General features: G+C 38.7%; 1 protein-coding gene across 3 annotated transcripts in view; it reads left to right on the top strand.

The window, feature by feature from the left end:
- Window positions 1–6,101, top strand: part of LOC106093383 (uncharacterized) — a 171,500-nt gene extending 165,399 nt beyond the window's left edge. For all 3 annotated transcript variants that reach the window (XM_059366376.1, XM_059366375.1, XM_059366377.1), the window contains one exon: window positions 1,192–6,101. In XM_059366376.1, the coding sequence (XP_059222359.1) occupies window positions 1,423–5,769 (4,347 nt within the window). In that variant the 5' untranslated portion in view covers window positions 1,192–1,422 and the 3' untranslated portion in view covers window positions 5,770–6,101. The remainder of the gene's footprint in view (window positions 1–1,191) is intronic.
- Window positions 6,102–26,447: the final 20,346 nt, after the last annotated feature.

The raw sequence follows: 26,447 nt of genomic DNA, 5'->3' as shown, positions 1-26,447 counted from the left end.
GAGTTCTACGGAAGCTTTGTGGAAGAGGATACCATGGAACATTTGCTGTGTGCCTGTCGTGTACACAGAAGAAGTTCCGCAAAGGATCTTATTTCATTGAGGACTTGTTTGAATCAGCAGATGCGAATTAGCTGGTTTAACGGTGGGAACCAGAAGGCATCTTTCTTTTTCTCTTACTGCGATATCACAGTTGACTTAAATGTGTAAGTCTTATTGCCGATTACCATTTTATTTTAAACAGATATGTTGCTGAAAAAACATTCATTGTTTTTTAAGTTAAAAAAATTATTCGTTTCTGTCTCAACAACGACTGAAACAAAGAGAATAGGCATATGTGCGACTTGTCATCTACGCTACCGTAAAGGGTTGGCCATCGCTGTTCTATTATCAGGTATAACGAAGAAAAGTTAAGTCCTGCGGTCTGCGCATATAACTGCTTATTAAAAGCCTTAATGTACAAGGCCTGTCAAGCTACACCTCTTGGACATACACACACACCCATCAAAATAATTTCGCCAATACATTGTAAGAGGTGCCTTTTTGCCGCAAATGTTGAGCTGCCGAGATGTTTGGTGTTGGCGTTCAGTCACGCTTATTAATTGTCATAAATATTGACAGAGTTTCTCAGTCAAATCGTATCTCGACACTTATTTAAATCTTACTTGTAATTTAAAATGCTTTGAGTCAGCCAAACAACCTTAATGCGATTAACAGATTTTTTCCCTTTAAACATTATGCAAGTAGGAAAGACTCGCAGGTCTTCATCATTACAGTGGGTGCAAAAATATTGCAAACAATAGTAGTGAAACAATTTAGGGATTTTGTTTGGACAAAGAACTTCCAAAAAAAAAAAAACTAAAAAATAGTTTTGTTAGAGAAAATAATGTTCCTTTCAGAAGGATAAGAAATTCTTAAACAAAAACTTTGAGTTTATTGTGGTAGCATTTATGTAGATTCACAGAATGTTTTTTTTTTTCTAAATACAAATTTCAATATATGACACAAAGTGGTTGTGTTAAGGAAGCAAGCTCTAGTTATATTGCAAATAAGGTCAAATAAAGTTTGATCACTAACACTCGATTTGCAAAAGTTTTATTGTTACCAGTTAGGAAATTTATTTTCCAAGCAATTTACCATCCACTTTAACAACTGACTCATTTTATTTCTTTCTTTCTTTGTTTTTTCTTAAAGTGTTGCTGAAAACCTCCAAGTAGAAATTACACTACAATCCCAGACATTAAATCCTGGGTATGGACAAACAAAACAAAATGTTGATAGCAGTTCCGAAAAATGCAACACAATTCACGGAATTTACAAATATTGCTCAAAACCAACAGACAAAGTCGCAACAGCAACAGCAAAGTATACAACGAACAACATTTCTAGTCTCAGAGAAAACTGCTAACAGCGAACAGCATTTTAATGAATATTAATCAAGAGAAGCAACATCATCAGCAGCAGCAACATCATCAACATCAAACCCACCACCAGCACCAGCATAACCATTTACACAGCACCAACAACGGATTCCAGCAGCGACATTCGACCACAACACAACATCCATCATCGGGAAATTCAAATACGGCAACATTAACAGCAGCAGGCCGCCTGCCTGAATTCGAATTGGAATATTTTAAAAAAGCGCATGCGCATGCACAAGCAACATTGGCCTACAGCTACGAACGTCAGCTTCAACATTTGCAGCAGCAACCTCAACAATTAGCCTCCCGACGCACGAATTTCGAAAACGAATATATTGGCAAGTGCAGCAACGCCTACAACTTTCAACAGCACCACCACCACCACCTCCATCAGCACGAAATTGCAACCACCACCTCTTCCAATTCCGCCAGTGCCCAGGCACACTCTACTGCCGTTAACTCTTCTATGGTTATGTCACCGAGTCGGCGACCCTCGCCACCAAGAGCCGCAGCACATCCCATGAATATGCATTTAAGTGCTATGGCCCATGCTCAGATGCAATTTCAGTTGCAACAAAAACTAACGGCAGCAGCAGCAGCGGCTGGCAATGCCGGTCATTCGTCACATGGTGGTCTGCCGCCCCCACCAGGCCATTTGGGCAGCTACTTTCGCAATCCGCCTTCACCGGCTGGCGGCGGAGGTGGAGGAACGACAACAGCCTCCAATGCTGCCGCTAACACAACACCCAGTTCCAGTGCTTCCAATAATAACACGTCATCTGCTCCTTCTTCCACCTCAAGTACCCCAACATCGACGGCGACATCGTCCGTTCACAATCCGCTAAATCACCTGCAGAATATGCAGCCTTTTGATTTTCGAAAAATAAACTCTGCCGCCTTGGGGGCATTTCCAGGTCTTCCACCGCCAGCTCGTCTAAGTCCCAGTGAACTGGCCCACCATCAACATTTGCAACAACAAGCCGCTCAACAGGCTGCCATGTTGGCCCAAGCGAGGCGTCGCATCAATGAAGCTAGCACTCCGTCGGAGAAAAATGCTGCTGTTGCAGCAGCGGCTGCTGCGGCTGCTCAAAGTAATCAATTCTTTAATGCAATGGCTATGTCGGGACATCCTTTACCCTTCCATCTGCCGCCACCACCTCCTCTGCCTCATCTACACCCCCCCTCGCCGGGTGCTCAGGCGAGCGCTACGTCTGGCTCGGGCTTGCCTGCTGGTTTGACCAGTAACCAGGTGGCTGCCATAGCGGCAGCAGCTGCAGCGTCCGGCAATCCCATGCCACATGGCTTTTTGTCCTCGCATTTTCCCGGTCTTAATCCTGCCTTAGCAATGGGTAAACCTCCACATCTCGCAAAAACTCCCGAGTTGGATAAACAGAAGATATCGGATATGAATCATTTGCGTGATTCGTCCGGTTCCAGACGTACACCACCGGCACGCAGTATTACACAATCATCGCTCTCGAGCTCATCCGGGAGTCAGCAGTCACCATCAGCAACCTCGCTCAATCAGCAACAAAGTTCAAGCAATTACCAAAGTCAAAGAGATCTTAGGGATGTGGGCAACAGTCATAGGAACTCTCTGCAGCATGATTCTCCCTCTAGCCAGTCGCAAAGGCTTTCTAGGATATCATCCAGCGGAGGCCTACGACCAGGTCGGAAGGCTCACTCCCCAGGAAAGCGACAATGGGGCTCACTGCCAGCTAATCTGGGCACACAATTTATCAACCCAGTGACGGGGAAAAAGCGGGTACAGTGCAATGTCTGTCTCAAGACCTTCTGTGATAAGGGAGCCCTAAAGATCCATTTCTCAGCGGTACATTTGAGAGAAATGCATAAATGCACCGTGGACGGCTGCAATATGATGTTCAGCTCCAGGAGATCGCGTAACCGCCATAGTGCTAACCCCAATCCCAAGCTTCACTCACCTCACCTGAGGCGCAAAATTTCTCCCCATGATGGACGCAGTGCTCAGCCCCATCCGCTTCTGCTGCAACCTCCCAATGGCCTAATGGCTGGTCTCAATCCTTTCGGCAGCTTCCCCATGCTTACACCACCGCCTGACATGCGTCACCATCCCATGGGAGGTATGGGAGATCACAAATACAATTCGGAGCTAATGCAGAGGTCCTACATGGATGGTCCACTCATGGGCCGCTATGAGGGTAGGCCCATGCCCATATCAGAGGTCATGGGTGACGATGATGAAGACGATGATGGTATGGACGGTGGCATACATATCGGTGATATAGACGACGACGATGATGATGACGATGGCGAAGGCATTGTCGTTGTGGGCGATGAAGGCGACAGCATGTTAGATAAAACCAATTCCGAGGACTTCAGCATAGACGACAATGGAGCCGAAGAGACATCTTCCACGATGGGAGACAACAGTCGAGATCATTTCGATCGTTCCGTGTACTCCAACACCCCCACTGAGTATTTGAAAACCAAAGATAAGCAACAGGATCACACAAAGAAGGATGATGCGGACGAGGATGGTCGCAGCACTGTGGAAAGGCATAGTACCGAAAGCAACGATGACACTTTAAGTGTGACTGACTCGTGCAGTGTGAGAGAGGAGTTTGAAGGCTCTTCGAATGCCCACTCACAGCAGGCATCCACCAATGGCAATTCACATGGCCACAGTTCTTCCAGCAAGCGAAAACGCAAAAATCAAAATCCAGTGCGATGTGCTGTACAATCAACTGAAAATTCCTGTGATAATTCTAACGATTATGAAATGGTCAATGATTTGACAAGGAAATCATCGGAAGTAAGGGAAGAGGCATCAATTAAAGAGGAGCCTACTGAAGATGACCCCATGTCCTTGGATTTGTCAAAGAGGACGCGCAAGTCAGAGGAGCAAGCTGCAAATGAGAGCACTAAAGTATTACCCTCACCTCCACTAACACCATCGACCTATGCTAATGATGCGGCAAGAAACACAATGCTTTCCAATCTGGCAGTAAAAGAGGAACCACGAGAAGAGGAAGAGGATCAGGAGGGAAGATTACAAAAAATGCAATGTGAAACTTCCGGCTTTGAGGGCGTCCCATCCAAACCTTCCAGCTCACAAACTTTAGATCTAACATCTATGCCCAAGGAAAGGCAATTGGAAGAACCAAACAACTCCAAAGAAAATGGACGCTTAGTGGGCCTTTTGATGCCAGTGATCAAAGAAGAACCACGAGAAGACCCAGTCGGTGGCACAACACCACCACCTCCGCCTTCAACTGCTGAAGAGCCTGAAGAAGAAAATCGTTATCTGAGAATTAAGAAGGAGCTTATGGAAGATAATTTCAAACTAAACATATCATCAGAGGATAACAACAATCTACCCGAAAACTTGACCACCAAGGTCAATCTAAACGAAGTCAAAACTACAACAGCGACAGAGGAACAAAACGGTGGTGAATTCCTTAGCGAGGAAGCAGAGGTGCCCATCGACAAGGACAATCCCCTCAAGTGTACAGCTTGCGGCGAAATCTTTCAAAATCATTTTCACCTCAAGACTCACTACCAAAATGAACATTTGAAGCTGCATCATAAATGTAACATTGATGGTTGTAATGCCGCCTTCCCCTCCAAGCGAAGTCGTGACAGGCACAGCTCCAATTTGAATTTGCACCGAAAACTCCTGTCGACAAGTGATAATCACAATTTGGATCCCATGCCTGAGCCCATGATGCTAAACAGTAGCAAAGGCTACAACGCCGCAACAGCAAACAACATCTCCGCTTCTGCATTGCAGGCTGAGTTTTTGGCCCGTTTATATGCGGGAGCTCATGGCTTGCCTCCATTAAATTTCGAAGTTTTGAAACAGCATTTCCCCTCAAACCAACAGCAAGCAGCAGCAGCAATGCCACCCACCTTTCCTGATGCCACAGCGGCCTTTATGAGTGATCCCAGATTTCTAATGCAACATGGAGGAAATCCCCTACTTTTCTCGGGACTACCAGGACTGCCAGGATTTCCCCACCTATCGCCTCACCTGTTGGCAGCCTCCTCGTTTAATGGCCTAAATCCCTTCATTGGTCGCCGGCCGTCATCAGAATCTCATTCGCCGCATTCGGTTACACCGCCAGTAGGCGGCGGACCGTCACGATCACCTCTTCTAACAAATCCAAAATCTTCCAGTTTATTCACCGGCAACAGTGAACAGGATGTACGAAGTAATGCAACCTCTTCACCTTCAGCAAACGATCAGCACTCTCTTTATGGCAATGGCGGCAACACAAGTTCCTCACAACATCCGCATCATACGTCATCTTCACAGCAACAGCAACAGCAGCAGCATCAAGCTCAGGCTTCAGATCGTGTATCATGACCCCCTTCTCTGCAGCACCAACATCTAACACAGCAACAGCAGTCACAACAAATTCATTTTCCACCCCATCCCATGCATTATTCCGAAATGATGGCTTACCGACATTAGTGAAAGAGTGGTCAAAGTTAATTCATACGGAAGACACATATATTCTAGAAAAAATGGTGCAATACACATGTAAATATAGCATATGGAATATGAAAATTTTAGAGGAACAAAGTAGGACGAATGGCAATATCCCGTTTGATTGATTAAAACAAGTAACAGCGATTTGATTTCTTAACCAACAAAGCTAATTAATTAAAGTATCAATCAGTAATAAAAAAATTAAATTTTTTTTCATGTCAATTCTATAAGCTACACTCTACACCACCTGTGGTACAGGGTATTAAAACTTTATGCATTTGTTTGCAACGCTTAGAAGGCGAAGAGCTAGACTCTTTGATAAGTATACCGATCGGCTTAGAATCACTTCCTGATTCCATTTAGCTATGTCCGTCTGTCGGCCCATGTATTCTTGTGATCAAGTTACAGGTCGCATTAATTATCCGACTGTCATGAAATTTTGTATAAGTCTCTTGTTTGACCGTCTTAATATGTGTGCAAAAATTCATAAAGATCGGTTAAGATTAAGATATAGCTCCCATATATGTCTTTCATCCGATATGGAGATTTCAGACTATAGCAGCCACAATTTTGGTCCGATCTTTACAAAATTTTGGATGAAGTGTTTTCTTTGAAATCTCAATACGACTGCAAAATTTCATAAAAATGAGTTCAGATTTAGATATAGCACCAATATCTGTATCTTTTATCCGATATGGCCTTTTAAGGATGTAGATGCCAGTATTTTAGTCCGATCTATACAAGATACAGTACGAGGTGTTTTATTTGACGTCTAAATACGAGACTTTAGCCTGTAGAAAACACAGTTTTCGTCCGATTTTGCATGAGACATTTTATTTGACATTCCAATACGTGCGCAAAATTTCATTAAAATCGGTCCTAATATAGATATAGCTCCTATGTATATATTTCATCCGATATGGACTTTTAAGGCAGTAAAAACCACAATTTTGGTCACATCTCTACAATCTACGTCCCAGTATGTGTCATCAAAATTGGCACAGGTTTCGATATAACTCCCATATAATCATTTATCCGATGTGGCCTTTTAAGGATGTATAAATCCAAATTTGTTGTCCTATCGTAGGACATCATATTTTTATTTGATATTTCAATAGGTATCCAAATTAAAGTCTGACTAGATTTTGCGATAAGTTTTACATATAACAAGTAAAAGCGTGCTAAGTTCGTCCGGGTCGAATCTTATATACCCTCCAATATGGATCGCATTTGTCGAGTTCTTTTCCCGGCATCTCTTCTTAGTCAAAAAAGGATAAAAGAAAAGATTTGCTCTGCTGTTAGAGCGATATCAAGATATGGTCCGGTTCGGACAACAATTAACTTATATGTTGGAGACCTGTGTAAAATGTCAGCCAATTCGAATAAGAATGGCGCCCTTTGGGGGATCAAGAAGTAAAATAGAGAGATCGATTTATATGTGAGCTGTATAAGGCTATAGACCGATTCAGACCATAATGTTGATGGTCATGAAAGGATCCGTCGTACAAAATTTCAGGCAAATCGGATAATAATTACGACCTCTAGAGACTCAAGAAGTCAAGATCCTAGATCGCGTATATGACAGCTATATCAGGTTATTGACCGATTTGAACCTTATTTGGCACAGTTGTTGAAAGTCATAATAAATTACGCCATGCAAAATTTCAGCCGGAATTGCGCCCTCTAGAAGTTCAAGAAGTCAAGTCCTCAGATCGGTTTATATGGCAGCTATATTCAGCTATTACCAAATCGGATGGGAATTGCGCCTTCTAGAAACCGCAGATCGGTTTATATGACAGCTATATCAGGTTATGGACCGATTTGAACCATACTTGGTACAGTTGTTAGATATTATAACAAAATACTTCGTGCAAAATTTCATTAAAATCGGATAAGAATTGCACCCTCTAGTGGCTCAAGAAGTCAAGACTCAAGATCGGTTTATATGGCAGCTATATCAGCTTATGAACCGATTTGAACCACACTTTGCACAGTGGTTAGAATTCATAGCGAAACACGTTGTGCAAAATTTCATTCCAATCGGATAAGAATTGCGCACTCTAGAGGCTCAAGAAGTCAAGATCCAAGATCGGCTATATCAAAACATGGACCGATATGGCCCATTTACAATCCCAACCGACCTACACTAATAAGGAGTATTTGTGCAAAATTTCAAGTGGCTAGCTTTACTCCTTCGAAAGTAAGCGTGCTTTCGACACACAGACGGACGGACGGACATGGTTAGATCTATATAAAATGTCACGAAGATCAAGAATATATATACTTTATGGGGTCTCAGACGAATATTTCGAGTAGTTACAAACAGAATGACGGGTATAAAAAGTACTATATACACTAGGTGGTGTAGGGTATTACATAGTCGGCTCCGCTCGACTTTTGCCTTTCCTAACTGGTTTTAATGTTACTCCCATAAATAATTTCCCAGGACCTTTGGTTTATGTTGTAACTATCAGAATTTTTCAATTCATTGACATTTTTGTTGTACTTCTTTTTTCTTTAGAAAATTTACTTTTCCACGTATGTTTGTTATCTATGTTTCGGTAGCGGTTTGGTGTGCTTTGTTTCAAAGTGAAGTGACTTTTTAAAAGTATTTTTTTTTTAATTTCATTACGAAGCCGTTGCTCATCGTATCAAGACCAAATCTATAATTCTTTATTTGTTCATCGTGTTGGTATTTTGTACCCACTAACAAGGAACGGGGGTATACTCATCTAATCATTTCGTTTGCATAACCTTGAAATATTGATCAGCGAGCCTACAGAGGGTCTAGCCATGTCCGTCCGTCTGTGGAAATAACGATAACGGTCGAACAAATAAAGCTATCCGCTTGAAATTTTGCACGGAGACTTTTTATTGATGTATGTGTTTTAGGCAAATTTGTAAGGTGGAGGTAGAGATCCTCGTCGTGAGCAAGCTCGTGTCGGTCCATAGGACCTATGGCCGCGGGAACGTTAAGTCGCCAATAACTTGCCTTGTCATATGGAATACGATAGGCACTCAGTATTTAAGAGTCGGTGCCGCCTAGCCTCTCACTGAGGCTCTCCGCTCGATATCGCTGATTATCCGCGACTAAAATTGCAGCTACTCTCTATATGAAGCATTCCACTATCCCCAACCTGTTGACGCGGCCGGCAGTTCCCTGCTAAGCTTTTCGTAATGACTATCAACACCTCACATATCGAAGCTTAGAGCTCCAACCTGTGTGTTGCTTATAGTCATTTCTTGCCGGGATATTGATGTGGGTCATTGGGTTTTGCAAATTGGTCATATCGGTTCAGATTTGAATATAGGACCCATATAAGGTGGTACTTTGATTTTACATCATCAGCCCTTAGAGGTCGCAATTGTTTTCCGATTTGGTTGAAATTTTGCACGGAGTGTTCCTTTAAAACTTCTAAGAACAGTGCAAAATACGGCCCAAATCGGTCTAAAACCTGATATAGCTTTCATATTAACCTACCATATTAACCTACAACTGTTATGTGATTTGGATGTGTTTTTGTAGGTATTGTCCTGTTGGGACTGCTTACAACCGTACTTAGTACGGTCGAAATTAGTCTATAGGCGGATATAACTTCATTCTACCTCAAGAAGCTTAATTTTTGGCTTATTTGGCAGAAATCTTGTAAGTGAAGTACACATGTGACCTACAACCAAGTTCATGGAGAGCTCTCACGATTCGGCTCGACCAAACTTAGCACGTTTTAGCTTGTTTATTTGAAAATACATATATTAAAATTACCATATCCGATACAATATTCTTTAAGTCCAAGTCTTACAAATTTGGATATATGATTCATATTGGCGACTCCCTATCACTTGGTTCCTAATGTCACTGTCAGATTAGAACTCAACGTCCAAACGCCTTTCATATGGGTACCATACTATCCTGGTCGGCTTCGTGATAGTTTAAGCAATTCTATTTTTATGGTTGGGGCGGAACCCTAAGCACTTGGAAGCTATCATTTGAGTACCATCTTGTCACCATCGGAGTATATGTCCGTTTGGGAGTTCGTATTGAGGTTTTGCGGTCCACACACGTGTTCCCGAATTTGGAAAATAAATTTGTATTCTATTTCTGAATACCTTTTAATTGAGACCCTTAGTCGCCGGATCGAAATACATTTCTGTTTGCGGAGTTTTTTGAGATATAGGGTTTTTGAGATGAAAGATGGAGGGCCTCCAAAGTCTTGACCCAAAAATTTGATATAAGTTTTGTATTCTACTCCCAAATATCTTTAATTTGAAACCCATTTTGGCACGATCGGTCATCTCTTGACTTCGGATGGTGTTTTTAAGATAAGGGGGAGGGTTTGCTCCTTCTAATATTAAAGCAGGTAAACACGTGCTAAGTTCGTCCGGGCCGAATCTTATATACCCTCAACTATGGATCGCATTTGACAAGATTTTTGAATTACTTTTTCAAACATATATGAGATATATCAAGTTATTGACCGATATGGACCGTGCTTATCATGCCGTACAAGTCATAGAAAGTTAATACCTCAAAAATTGCAGGCAAATTCAGTATTAATTGCGCCCTCAAGAGGCGCAGAAAGTCAAATTGTTAGATCGGTTTATATGGCAGCTATATAAGATTATGAACTGATTTGGACCATATTTAGCACAGTTGTCGGAAGTCATTATAAAACTCCTCATGCAAAATTCAGCGAAATCGAATAAGAATTGCGCCCTCTAGAAGCTCAAGAAGTCAAGACCCAAGATCGGTTTATATAGCAACTATATCAAAACATGGACTGATATGGCCCATTTACAATCCCAACCAACTTGGAGTATTTATGCAAAATTTCAAGCGCCTAGCTTTGCTCCTTTAAAAGCTAATAGACGGACAGACAGTGCTAGATCAACTTAAAATGTTATGACGATGAAGAATATATATACTTTATGGGGTCTTAGACGAATATTCGAGGTGCTACAAACAGAATGGCAAAATTAGTATACTCCCATCCTATGGTGGAGGATATAAAAAATTAATGTCTATTGTCCCTTCCAGAACAACTTACACAATCTGTGACATAAATCTTTCAAATGAAGCTCAAAATATCGTTGGAGGATAGGAAATTGACTTTGGGAGAAGGACAACGTTGCACCTTTATTAAAGAATGTTAAATGTTTAAATTTTAAAAGTAAATATGCAAAGCTTTTTTAATTGGATCTTTCAAAAACTAAGAAATTGGTAATCATCAATAAAGTAAACTGAGAATCAGTCAGCGATCAAAACTAGAATGGATAATTTTTGTATTCCCTAGTATAAAGCGATTTAGAGTTAAAGATAATATTCTTCATTCAGAGATTCACTTCTATAGCTCGCAATTATGAAACAAAATTCATTGACTACGGAAAATAATTTAATTATCCTTACTTTTTTTTTGTAGCCTGACCTATGTAATACGGAACCTAAATCAAAAGATTAAATCTCAAATGTAGATTTGGTTCTAAGTGTCTAGAATGCCTCATTGCACCGAGTGAGAGTATTGACGAAAGGCCAATGCTCTTCCCCAAAAATTCCGCTCAGGCTTGGGAACATTAGAATGTTTTTTTATTTGGCTTGAAGAGTATAGAGAAGATATTTGGGAAGTGAATAAATGATAAGATTATTTTTCCCAAAAAGATTTTGTAGAAGATAAAACTGTATTCTCAAATTTATGGTATTGATTTTAATGTGGTTGCCAATTATTGTATTTGTAGCATTTATAATCCTTATTGCATAACATACTATTCTTTTCAGCATTAATTTGTTGGTTAAGAAATAACAAATTACTCATTTACTTTGGTCTGCGAATGATCTTTGACGTTCTTCTTTTTTTTGAAGCCTTTTCCAACTGACAAATAAAGGAAACCAATTTTCATTAAAATATTGCCACATGCTATTGCGAAAACAAAAATATTCAAATAAAAAGCAAACGAAATGCCACAAAAATCATTTCAAACGTTTTGAAAGAAAAAATATTTTGGGGGGAGAGTAAAAAATATTATTGAAAGTAAATTATTGTAATTAATTTATGGATACAATTCATAATGAAGGCCCAAGGTAAATAAAACATAAATTATTTGAGAGTAATATAACAGCAAACCAGAAAAATATTGAACTCAAAAAAAAATACTCAAAATAGAAAATGTTTTCACGTAATGAGATATACAGCAAAATATGTCTAAATGATACTCGTAAAAACATATAAAGCAAGCAAAAACAAAATAATAATGTGAAATTTCAGTTCAAAGAGAATTAGGTGAAATATTGAAATGTGAAATTTATTTGCAAATGACCTCATATCTATTTTTCCAAATAATGTCTATAATTTGATTGCGCTTCACCATAATTTGTAGTTATTTATTTGCTCTACCGAAAACAGAAGTGAAAAACTTTGAAATAAACTGATGTGTAATAAATTAGTTTTTTCTTTTTTCAAACAATCAAGCTATTTTGTGAAAGTTAAGTTTAATGATATAAAGCAAATACTTTGGCAGAATCCTTAAGAAAAAAAATATAAATTATAAATATGCAAATAGTTTAAACAGAAAAACATAGGCCCAAAAAAGCATTATAAGCAGAGATCTTATAAAATAATAGTTAAAATATTGCATATAAATTTTAATAAATAAAGCTAACTTAACCTTATTATTATAACTGTATTAATAGCGAGTATGAGTTATTGTAAGTGTACTATTAAATTATGTAATTATTTAGAAAATATAATAAAACAAATAGTATTTAAATATAAGGGAATTTAAAACAAAACAAAACGGATACACGAACATAGTCTTAAAATGTTTATCAAATAAATAAAAACAAATAAAATGAAATCGTAATCAAATATTTAAAACACCTTTTCTTTTTAATGCCAATAAACCGGGGTAAGTACTGATAAGTACATAGGAATATATATACAGCGGTCAAAAAAAGTATTCATCATTAGCAAAATTGATAATAAATTCACTTATTTTGGGTAATTGAAGAAAATTTAAAGTAAACAAATAATGCAGTTTTATGCAATAGTTTATTTTTCGTAATATGTTTTAAAATAAATTCAAAAAATAAATTTAATTAGCGCAAAAAATGCAATTTTATATAATAACACCAAAAACAGAACAAAAAAAGTATTCATCATTGATGTGCTATCATCAAAGTCAAATTCAAATATTATTTGGGAATCCCCCTTTTCTGTTTTATTTAGTAAAGGAGGCTTTGCCCTTGACAGCAAATATTTAATTTCATTGAAAATATAGTTTTTGTCAAAATGGGTCGTAAGCAAAACGAGGTTTCTGATGAGGTAAAAGTTTTGATAATAAAACACCACAGGAATGGTTTAACTCAAAAAACTATCAGTGAAATATTAAATAGACCACGATCTACTATACAATCCATCATCAGAAAGTGGACAGAAACGAAAACTGTTGACAATAAACCAAGATCTGGTCGACCAAAAGCACTTTCAGTTGGAGATGTGCGTTGGCTAGTGCGGCAAGTTCAGAAAACTCCGAAGACAAATGCGACCATTCTTCGTAAAAACACTATGGAATATTTAGGGAAGGAAGTTACTACACAAACAATTCGAAATACACTCAAAAGGCATAGTTACAGAGGAAGAACTGCACGTAAGAAGCCCTTTATAAATAAAATAAACCGAGTGAAAAGGCTAAACTTCGCAAAAATGTATGTAAAACAGCCCGAATCATTTTGGAAAACAGTCATTTTTGCAGACGAGAGCAAGTTTAATCTTTTTGGGTGCGATGGAAAGGTCATAGTGTACAGAAAACCAAATACAGAGCTTGAAGAACGAAACACAGTTGCTACTGTAAAACATGGTGGAGGTGGTTTAATGGTTTGGGGGTGTATGGCGGCTTCAGGAGCGGGAAATCTTGAAATTATTAATGGAGTAATGGATCATAAGTATTACATTGACATTTTAAAGAGGAATTTAAAAGATAGTGCTGTAAAACTTGGGCTTGGTAATAACATTCAATATTATCAAGATAATGACCCCAAACATTCTGCTTTAAATACCAAGATGTGGATGCTCTATAACTGCCCCAAAGTCATTAAAACTCCTCCTCAAAGTCCCGACTTGAACCCAATTAAACATCTTTGGGAACATCTCGAACGCAAATTGAGAACGCGCAATTTTTCGAGCAAGAGTCAAATGCAACAGGTGATAATGGAGGAATGGACTAATATAGACCAAAATATAACCGCTAAATTAGTCTAATCGATGTCAAACCGTTTAAAAGAAGTTATAAGACGCGGTGGTCAAATAACAAAGTATTAATTTTTTTAAATTATGTTATTTATTTTTTTGTTTTTTTGCAATGATGAATACTTTTTTTGTTTAATTTTTTGTGTTCAGCTGTAAAATGGCCCTTTTTGTTCCAATAAATACTATTTTTTTCTTTAAAAACAATGAAATTGTGTACATATATATCACACAAGCACTACTGCATCATTAGTTTAATATGTTTTTATTCCAATTGTCTTTTGTAGACTTATTAAAAAAAAAAACATTGAATGATGAATACTTTTTTTGACCGCTGTAACAAGTAAAAAGGCATTAAGTTCGGCAAGGACGAACTTTTGATATCCACCACCTCGGGTATATATGTAAATCCCCTTTCGTCACAATCCGGGGAAAATTGGATAACACATGCACCCAAATTCGGCACGGACATTGAGTGGTCTAATATATATGTCAGTATTCAATTTTGTAGAACAAAATATTGGTCTTTTTGGCAGATATATCCAATTATAAACCGATCTGAACCATATTATGGTCGGATATCGTAATGCTCAGAAAAACTCACTGTTTAAAATTTCAGATTTCAGCGATCGGGTAATATCGCCAGATCGAGTTATATGGCAGCTATATCTAAATATAGTCCGATCAGAACCATATTTAGGTCGGATGTTGGGAGGTCTCCACCTACTCACTGTTTCAAATTTCAGCGAAATCGGGTAATAAATAAACATATTATTGGCTTCAGACCCCTTATCGGCAGATCGGTCTATATGGTAGCTATATCTAAATATAGTCCGAACTGAACCATATTTGGGTTTGGTGTCAGGAGGCTAAAAATAACTCACGATTTCAAATTTTAACGAAATCGGTTAAAACCAAAATTTTTATGGCCTTCAGACCCTTTATCGGGAGATCGGTCTATATGACAGCTATATCCAAATAAAGTCCGATCTGAACTATATTTGGGTCCTATGTTAGGAGACCTTAAACTATTCACTGTTTCAAATTTCAGCGATTTCGGTTAAAAAAAAGCTTTTATGGGCTTCAGACCCCTTATCGGCGGATCGGTGTATATGGTAGCTATATCTAAATACAGTCCGATCTGAACTATATTTGGGTCCTTTGTTGGGAGGCCTAAAACTATTCACTGTTTCAAAATTCAGCGAAATCGGTTACAAAAATAAAGCTTTTATTGGCTTCAGACCCCTTATCGGCAGATCGGTCTATATGGTAGCTATATCTAAATATAGTCCGAACTGAAACATATTTGGATTGGGAGTCAGGAGGCTAAAACTAACTCACTGATTAAAATTATAGCGAAATCGGTCAAAAAATAAAATTTTTATGGCCTTCAGACCCTTTGTCGGGTGATCGGTCTATATGACAGCTTATCCAAGTAAAATCCGATCTGAACCATACTTGAGTCAGATTTCGGGAGGCTTAAAATAACCCACTGTTTCAAATTTCAGCGAAATCGAGTGATAATTAAAGCTTTAATGGCCTTCAGACCCTTTATCGGGAGATCGTTCTATATGACAGCTATATCTAAATATAGTCCGTTCGGAAACATATTAACGTGAGATATTGGGAGGCTTAAAAAAACCCACTGTTTCAAATTTCAGCGAAATCGGGTAATAAATGAAGCTTTTATGAGCTTCAGGCTCTTTATCGGGAGATCGGTCTATATGGGAGCTATATCTAAATATGGACCGATCTAATTCATATTTTGCTTAGATGTCGGGAGGATTAAAATAACCCACTGTTGCAAATTTCAGCAAATTCGAATGAAAACTTAAGGTTTTATCGGAAAATCGTCCTATATAGCAGCTATATCCAATAAGGTCCGATTTGGCCCGTTGAAGAACTTAACCAGCGTGTATCAAAAACACGTATCTGTGCCAAATTTCAGCTCAATATCTTAATTTTTGAAAGCTCTAGAGTGATTGCAACAGACGGACGGACAGACACACGGACATCGTTAAATCGTCTCAGAATTTTACGGCGATCCGTAATATATTTACTTTGTAGGGTCGGAAATTGATATTTCGATGTGTTGCAAACGGAATAAATAACTGAATATACACCCTATCCTACGGTAGTGGGTATAAAAATAATAATAATTAACAGTTTCTATTGTTGTCTATATACCCACCACCATAGGATGGGGGTATACTAATTACGTCATTCTGTTTCTAACTCCTCGAAATATTTGTGTAAGACCCCATAAAGTATATATATTCTTGATTGACATGACATTTTATGTCGATCTAGCCATGTCCGTTTATCCGTCCGTCTGTCTGTCGAAAGCACACTAACTTTAGGAGGGGTAAAGCTACCGGCTTGAAATTTTGCACAAATATTTTTATTAGTGTAGCTCGGTTGGGATTGTAAATGGGCTGGAATGAAAATTTAGCATGAGGTGTTTTGTTATGATATCCAAAAACTGTGCGAAGTATGGTTCAAATCGGTTCATAACCTGATATAGCTGTCATATAAACCGATCTGGGTTCTCGACTTCTTGAGTTTCTAGAGGGCGCAATCTTATCCGATTGGAGTGAAATTTTATACGTCGGATCCTCTTATGACCGTCAACATACGTGTTTATTATGGTCTGAATCGGTCTATAGCCTGATATAGCTCCTATATAAATGCAACTCTCTATTTACTTCTTGAGCCCCGAAGGGCGCAATTCTTATTCGAATGGACTGACATTTTACACAGGTCTCCAACATATAATTTAATTGTGGTCCGAACCGGACCATATCTTGATATCGCTCTAATAGCAGAGCAAATCTTTTCTTTTATCCGTTTTTGCCTAAGAAGAGATGCCGGGAAAGAACTCGACAAATGCGATCCATGGTGGAGGGTATATAAGATTCGGCCCGCCCGAACTTAGCACGCTTTTACTTGTTATTGATAAGATCCCCATTTGGATTTAAATCAAAATGTTTTCAACCATTTGGCCCAAAGGCTAAACGGACTACAGTTTCTAGGATTTCATCCCTTCATCAGCGGTCTTCTTCATCGTATTACCCAGTCAATCAACAATGTTATAAGCTTAGGCAAAAATTGCCTAAATGAGAAAACTCTTTGATCACAACTTCGAAGAAAGCCGTCGGTAATGATTTTAAAAACATTTTGATTTTATGCAGTCTGCAGCTCCGCAGACTTTCTAAAGTTTGTTGTCGTTGTATATTCAAGACAAACGTCGTCGTACGCCACGTCACATCTTCTTTTTCATTATTTTTTTATTTGATCCCTGAAACAGCAGTCCAGTTAACCTTTCGACCAAATTTTTTAAAACATTTTGAGTTGCCAACTAATAAATAAGTTGGGCAACCATTGATTCGGTAGTTGTAGCTGTGGTAATTGCCAACCAAAAACAAATGATCTTGAACGCACATGGACAACAATCATAGTTCATATGGTTGTCTACGATAGTTGTAAATCAGATCAACGATGAAAACGAAAATAATAATTAATTTTAAAAAATTATTATATCGCCATCAAGCTGTTTTAATATCGCTAAACACCATGGTAAAATGACACGATCTCTTCACTAACAACAACTTCCTTTCGGAAGTGTCATTGTTCCAATCTCAATTACTTTGGTAAGTGCAGATGAGTATATAGCAGGTAAAAAAGTGTTAAGTTCGGCAGTGCCGAACTTTTGATACCCACCACCATGGATATATTATTCATCCTTATTCATATCTCCATAACTCTAACCATATCCATAGTTATATCAAAATATTGTAGATAACAATTTCAGAGAAATCAAGCAATAAATCAGCTTTTTATGGGATTAAGACTCTAAATTGGAACATCGATATATTTGGCAGCTACATATATACTGTCTGATCTGGATCATATTTGCATCGGATGTCTGGAAGTAAGCAACTCACGATTTCAAATTTCAACGAAATCGGGTAATAAATAAAGCTTTTATGGGCATCAGAGCCTTAACCGGCTGATTGGTTTATATGGTAGCTATATCTAAATATAGTCCAATCTTAAGCTTGTTTGGGTCAGGTTGTAGGAGGCTTAAACAACAATCTGATTAAAATTTTAGTGAAATGGGGTAATAAATAAAGCTTTTATGGGTTTCAGAACCTTAATCGGTAGATTGGTCTACATAATAGCTTTATCTAAATGTATTCCCATCTTAACCATATTTGGGTCGGATGTCGGGAGGCTAAAAACATCTCCATGTTTCAAATTTCAGAGGAAGTGGGAAATAAATAAAGCTTTTGTGGGATTCAGACCCTAAATCGGCATGTCGGTCTATATGACAGTTATATCTAAATATAGTCCGATCTGAACCATATTTGAGCAAGATGTCGGGAGGCTTAAAACAAATCACTGTTTCAAATTCAATAAATAAATGCGAATCGGATAATAAATGCAGATTTTATGATAAGGGTCTGAACCTTATCGGAAGATCGGTCTATATGGCAGCTATATCTAAATATAGTCCGATCAGAACAATATTAAGGCCCGATATCGGAAGGCTTAAAATAGCTCACTATTTCAAATTCCAGCAAAATCAGGTGATAAATAAATCTTTTATGGGCTTCAACCCTTTAAAGGCAGATCGATCTAAAAAGCAGCTGTATCCAAATATGGTCCGATTTGGTCCGTTGAAGAACTTATATATAACAAACGGACAGACACATGGACATCGTGAAATCGTCTTAAAATTTCACAACATTCCGAAAGATTTATGCTTCGTAGGGTCGGAATGAATATACTCCCTTTCTAATGGTGGTGGGTATAAAAACGACCTCTTCACTAATAATAGCATTCCTTTCGGAAATTTCATTTCGATCTCAACTAATTTGGTACCAATTACTATTTTATTTATCGTTTGTATTATTCAGGAATTTGGATTAAATTGTAAGTCAACACTTAGCCCACAATATTGGAAGTAGTGATGTTCCAGATTTTTAGGAAAAAAAAGCTCTAAAAACGTTCTTCTTGCGTTGATAGTGGTAATTTCAATGTCCACAGCTGCTGCTATTCGTTTGAGCCATACGACAGCGTCACAACTTCGTTCTTCGCCGTACAATTAATAATGGTCTCCCTAACTACATATCCTAAGAGCATTAAGTAAATGTATTTGCACCTTTGGATGGACAACTTTTCTCATCTTATCACTGCTGTAACTGAACCGATTGACAAAGGTTTTCATTCATCTGTATTGGTGGGTTTGCAGATAACTCATTGCGTCATGCTTTATGCGGAGCGACTGTTATATAATAGGGCAGTACCTTTTTTTTAAGAGCTTCGACGTCGTTTTCCCAAAAACGGATCTCTGGACTGGGACATTTCGCCCTTCCCATCTGATGATGATGAAATGATCAGGGATTCATAGGCTTCAATTCGCGTTTGTTTGTTTGTTCCGTATAGACTAAAAAACGGCTGAACCGATTACCTTGGCATTTTCACAGATTGCGTAGGTTGGTCTGGAAGGAAACATAGGCTGTATAATTTTTTGATATCGGGAAGGGCGCGGACCCACTCCCTTACCCCAAGCGTACTACCCAAAAATGAAAGTGGGACGATCGGGACAATATGGGATTCAAATGAAAGTTATTCAAGAGTAGAGTACGAATTTTATAATAAAAGTTGGGTCCAAGTACCTGGGGGCCGCCCCAGTCCCAATACCCCTTAAAATAAGTTTATTTGACGATCATGGCAATATGGGAATCAAATGAAAGGTATTCGGGTGTAAATTACGAATATGGTCAGGAAGTAGGAATAGTCTTTATAATTTATTGATAACAGAGGGGTAGAGGGTCCTACCGTTACCCCAAAAACTCCACCCAAATGAAAAGTATACGGGAGTAGATAACGAATCTGGCATACAAATTCATATCGAAGTATAGGGGGTCATCCCCACAAAAACGCCCAAAATGGGCACATTAGCCAATCATGGATATATGGGACTCTGTTTGTTCCGTATAGACTAAAAAACGGCAGAACCGATTTTCTCGAAATTTTCACACATCCCAAAATCAAAAGTTGACCGGTGTGGACAATATAGGTGTCAAATGGAAGGTATTGGAGAGTAGAATATGAATATGGTATTAAAATTTGAGTCTAAGTATCCGTCGGGTCGCCCCAACCCCAAAACTCCCCCAAACAGACATATTGAATGTTCATTTCAATATGGGGCTCAAATTAAGGGTATTCGGGAGTAGATTTCGAATCTGGCATACAAAATCTGATCAGAGAATAAGGGGGTCATGCCACCCCTCAAAAACGCCATTAGACCCATAATGTCTTTATGATACTTGGCTGAACCGATTTTATTCAAATTTTCATAGATTGTGTACGTTTGTCTGGAAGGAAACGTAGGCTATATAATTTTTAGACATCGGGTGGAGGCGGACCCTCCCCACACATATCCTAAAGTGGTCCGATGGGCACAATAAGCGTATCAAGTGAAAGGTATTGGAGACCAGAAAACGAATATGGTATTAAAATTTGGGTCCAAGTACTCAGCCGTACCCCAACGCCTAAACTCCTCTTAACAGATATATTCGAAGTTCATGTAAATTTTGGACTCAAATGAAAAGTATATTGCAAATATGGCATAAAACATTAGGTCCAAGCATGGTCGCCCAACCCCATTTACTCCCAAATGGGCACATTAGATGACCATGGCTAAATGGGTCTTAAATGAAAGGTATTTAGGAGTAGATTACGAATATGACATTAAAATTTGTGTTCAAATCTAGGCGGCACTTTTCCTCCCAAATGTACGTCAAATGGGTTATTTGACCCGTTATAGCAATATGGGACTCAAGTGAAAGGTATTTGAGAGTAGAAAACGAATTTGATATCCAATTTTGGAGCCAAGTATTTTGGAGTACGCCCTAAAGCACCCCCTAAACTGAACTTCATTTCCGTTAGGAATAAAGAACGAATTTGATATCTATTTCCAGTGCAAAGAGCCAGCCCCAAACCACCCTCCCAGCCCCAAACCACCCTCCAAAAGGTTCATATTTATAAGCCATATCAATACTTGGTTCAAATTAAAGGGATTTGGAAATGCAGCACGTATTTGATATCCATATTTGAGTCGCAATGTCTGAAATATTTACCAATACAAAAATATGGCACTCAAAAGAAAGGCATTTGGGAGTAGAGTAAAAATTTGTCCAGGGACCGAGCAGGGGCTAACTTCTCACACATCAATGAGTGCTTTCCGATTCAAGTTTAGTTTATCAACGATAAGGGACCTTTTTTATAGCCGAGTCAGAACAGCGTACCGCAGTGCGACAACTGTTTGGAGAGAATTTTTTAAGTGACCATGCATGGAAAATGTCGCTAGAATGACGAGAGGATCACCACCGCTTAAAGTTTTGTCCGAAGTTCCACCAGGATTCGAATGCAAGAGTTCAGCGTCATAGGCGGACATAAGCTAGATATATCCACATTCAGGGCGAAGTGTCCCCAACCCAAAAAGATATTAGACAGCTAAAGAAGGCGCAGCGGAGCAGACCCTGTCCAGCTAGTAGCTCCTATATAAAATGGACTTGACTTTATAAGTCTCTAGAAACATTGATATTTATCCGATTTGGTTGATATTTGGCATGTAAAATTGTACAGTTCTGTCCTACATTTATGTTCTCTTTTTTTAATAAATTACAATATACATGAATTGTACGTACACACAAAAAACTAAAACGTATGGATATTTTTACGAATAACAAAATACTACTATTACAAATTTTTCTTTAATTGTAATTGTGAAACTGTTCGCTTCAACATATCAAACGTTAGCCACAAATGTAGAAGTATTACTAAGTTTTTTGCCATGCTTTTTTTTGAATACAGAGCATAGAACGAAATCGTCTATAGCCGGACAATATCCTGCATTGGAATGTTAATAAGATTTAAGGACCAAATAAGTAAAAGCGTGCAAAATTCGGCATGGCCGAAACATATTTTGTAAACGAAAAAGCACGTTGGGTTGAGCTCAACGAATTTTTCCAGCATTTTAATTGGAAACCTTGTTTTCTAAACGGTGACGTAAATGCTGCTGCCGAAATGGTGCAGGAAGCAATATTAATAGGAATGAAATCGTTCATTCCGACTAGGATTTATCGGTTAAATCTTTGTCGGGATAAAATTTGGTTTAACCGAGCGTGCAGAGATGCTGAGAGATCAAAAGAGGATGCATTAGGGACCTGGCATTTGAACAAAAATGCCAATACCGAAATGCTGCGCAAACAGGCAAGAAATTCGTGTGCCAGAGTATTTAGACACGAAAAGTTTCTTTACGAACAGCGTCTTCATGCCAAAGTTATTGCTTCTCCGAGCTTATGGTCATTCGTAAAAAGAGTAAGGCCAACCCATCGGCAATCCCAACTCTTGTTAAGGATGATCAGGTATTCACTGACCCGGTTGATAAGGCTAATCTTCCTTGCCGTTCAGCAATCAAACACTCCCTGTGATTGATAGTGTACCTAGTTCGGTGCCTATTATTAGATATTCTTTCGAACACGTGAAGTTAAAAGGGTCCTTGCGGATCTCGACGTTAATAAATCTCCGGGACCGGACGGTATATCAACACTTGTCCTTTGTAAGTGGTCTTCGAAGCTTGCTCGTCCACTACGCAACCTTTTCAGCCTTGCTTACCGTGCGGGAGTTTTCCCAGTGCGTTGAAAGGTTGCGAACGTTCAACCCATCCCCAAAAAAGGCGGGGCGAACAACCCTGCGAATTACCGGCCAATTGCCATATACTCCGCGCTCTCAAAGGTTATGGAGATTATGGTTAACCATCATCTTGTCAGATACTTAGAGTCCAATGGCCTTCTTAGCGACAGACAGTGTGGGTTCCGCGGAAATCGCTCTACGGGCGGATAGCGTCTAGCACGGTGCACTTTTATCAAAGCTTGTCGCTTTTGGAGTCGGTAATAATTTCGTTCGATTTATATCGAGGTTTCTTAGAGATCGCACTATACGAGTTGTTGTAGATGAGTTCTTATCAGATGAGTATACATTGACCGCAGGTGTGCCACAATGCTCTGTCCTTTCCCCTCCCCTTTTTCTTATTTTCATTGACGATCTATTGGATCAGACTTTGAAACCAGTCTACTCATTTGCCGATGACAGTAGTCTGTGTCACTCATATTCATTCGACCATAGGCCCAGTTCTCAAGAAATTGTGAACAGGAGGCGCATTATGGATGAGGCGCTCTCCCAGGATTTGTTGGCCACTTCCGTGTGGGGTAGAATGAACAGACTAGACTTTACCGCACAGAAGACGCAGTGTTGTTTCTTGTCTCACAAGCGATTCACTGACCCGATATCTATCGACGGTGTAGATATTGAATAGTCAGATGCTCTTGATGTTCTGGGCATGAAGATGCAATGGGATGTCCGCTGGCCAAAACACGTATTGGAAGTGTCGAAAGAAGCATTCAAGTGTTTGGGCTTTCTAAAGCGGTGCAAGAAATATTTCACCTTTTCTGATCTTCTCAATGTCTATACTACCTACTTCAGGCCGAGGATGGAATATAACTCTCATATATGAGCAAGAGCTCCAAAATCATCCTTGGAGCTACTTGACTGGGTTCAACGGAGAGCGATGGTGTTGATTGGGGACAGTAAGGTATCCAATTCTGTTGCTTCTCTTGAACATCGTCGGAATGTGGATAGCGTTGTATTGCTCAAACGTTATTTTCATGGTGTGTGTTCCAGGGATATTGGTCTTCTTATCCCTGACGTTAGGATGTTCACCAGGAATACAAGACTTGCCCGGAACTCACACCAGTTTGTAATTGATTGGCCAGTCGCCCGAACCATTTGTATGTGGAATCGACTTCCGGCTAATGTCTGTCCCACCGACATTGACGTTCAGAAATTTAAGACTAAATCAATAACCACTACTCCCTCTTTCCCCCCTCCAACCCTTAACTTTTTTTCGAGTTATTTTCCAGGTATCTCTTTTTAGGCTAGTAAAGGATATAAAAAAGAATTGCATTACTAATGGAGATATACTATGTTATGCTCCGACTCAGACCATATTTGAATTGAATGTTGAAGACTGTAGTAGTAGTCATTGTATTAAATTTCATTCAATTCGAATTAGAATTGCGCCCTTGCAGTCATTATTGGGAGGGCCGCGATCGTGTCTGGATGTAAACTAAAAAAGTGAAAATTCTTCAAATTTTACAATACAACAATCAAATAACTTCACAACAAACGGTGCCATGCTGGAGGCAACAAAAATTTCGATAGCACATAGATTGTTTGACAATATTTTGCGCTATAAAAAAATCTTTCTTTTGCATTAATCACAATGCAATTTTATTGCTTAAAAAGTCCCGCTGGTTTTGGGAAAACACTTTACTTGGCAAAAAGTTCGTTTATGGTTAATAAATTATTTTTTTGCGTGTAGCCAAAGCGCATGAGATACTACTCCTCCTGAGCTATGTTGAAGACTCTTCAACTGGTGACCATAAGCATGGATTTTGTAAACCCCATAGCACGACCTCTATATTGATGCACATTAGGTTGAGTAAATTTGTAAGAAACAAAAAGCTGTTGCTGCAAACTTAATTGCAAAAATTCTGAGATTTTTGCCAAGAAACTTTGGGTCTAAAATCGAAATCGAGCGACAACTCCGTCCGTTACTAGTTATTGTTCTACGCCCAAATGAAACGATTGAAGCTAGCATCCGTAGGTTTTGGATGAGAATCAGAAAAAAAATGTTAAAATTATTTTTTTAAAATTATCACAACAAAACAAAAACAAATTTTCTTTCAAATTTTCCATAGAATTGATTTGTTAAGCTAAACAGCCGGTTCTCTGGAGCGTTTGAAGTATCGCAAATTAAATATGTATATTTATATTTTATTACAGTCTCAACTCTGATTAAGTGCTCCATTCTAATGATGACTTTCCCTTACGTACGAGGTGTAAACATCTTGCTGGTGTTAGCCATGACGCAGCAACACAAAGATTAGCATTATCGATAATCATATACATTTTGCTGTTTTTGTCTACCCTTTGACCTCCTGGAATACAGCATTGCCTGACAATCAAAAGAGCCGCTTGTAAACAATCAAATATTGCAACTTTCAACACATTTGTCAAAACCCAAAAAAACAAGCTTTGATAAAAATGCCAATGACTCCAATTGCGATTTGAATACTTAAAGTGGAAATATTATAGATTTGCCTTCTATCGATCAATAGTCGAATTTGCTGCTTAATTTCAACAGATCAAAGGCTAAATTGGAGTGTTTCAAATATTGTTTTGATCATTCAATTGTTGTTGTTGTCGTATTTGAGTCAAAGCTTTTATCTTTGCAATGAATTGTTGTTAATCGAACTTTTTGGTCTCTGTTGGGCTATACGAATATCTGTAGAGATTTTTTTTTTATTGCTAAAGTATCCATTTTTCATTTGGAATGACCTTTGTAGTTGCCATAACGTACACTTATACATTTATACGATTTTATTTGTCTTCATTTGTATGAAGTGAATACACTCAGCGAAGAATCAATCTGCTATTCAGACAATTAACTGCAGCGTTGACAGTAAGAACATCCTAACAAATAAAAATAAAAGAAATAAGAGCGTACTAAGTTTGGCCGGGCCGAATCTTATCCACCATGGTTTGCATGTCACCAGTTCTTTGAAAGACTTTTTCAAACATATAAGAGCTAAATCAAGTAAATGATAATGTAAAACCGAAGGAGTTGGAGCTTCTAGGCATCAACTGTACCGTAAGAAAGTTTATTAATAACAATATACATTATTGTCTCTGTAAGAAAAAAATGTAAAAGTGGTCGCGCATGCTGATGACGTGGCAATTACGGTAAGGGGAAAGTTTCCCAGCACTCTAAGAGTCATACTTCAGGAAGCTCTACGTGCAACAGCGAAGTGGGCTACCGAAAGTGGTCTAGTTGTAAATAAGTGCAAGACCGAAGAAGTTATTTTCAGCAGGAGATAAAAGTGGCACCCGTCTCCTTGGAAGGAACGAATTTTCCATTTACAGAAAGCGCAAAATACCTGGGTATTTGGCTGGACAGGATATTGAACTTCAAATCCAACATTTTGGAAAGGGTAAGTAAGGCAACTCTTGAACTATACACCTGCCAGAGAGTCATTAGCAAAATTTGGAGGTTTAGACCGCGTGTCATGCATTCGGTATATACTACAGTTGTCAGACCTATAATGCTATATGGTGTTGTGGTCTGATGGACGGCACTTCAAAAGTCCACCTACTACTCAATACTTAACCGGATCCAAAGGTTGG

Source organism: Stomoxys calcitrans, chromosome 4, assembly GCF_963082655.1.
Source record: "Stomoxys calcitrans chromosome 4, idStoCalc2.1, whole genome shotgun sequence".
NCBI classification, from domain to species: domain Eukaryota; kingdom Metazoa; phylum Arthropoda; class Insecta; order Diptera; family Muscidae; genus Stomoxys; species Stomoxys calcitrans.
This window is presented reverse-complemented; position numbering and strand designations above follow the sequence as displayed.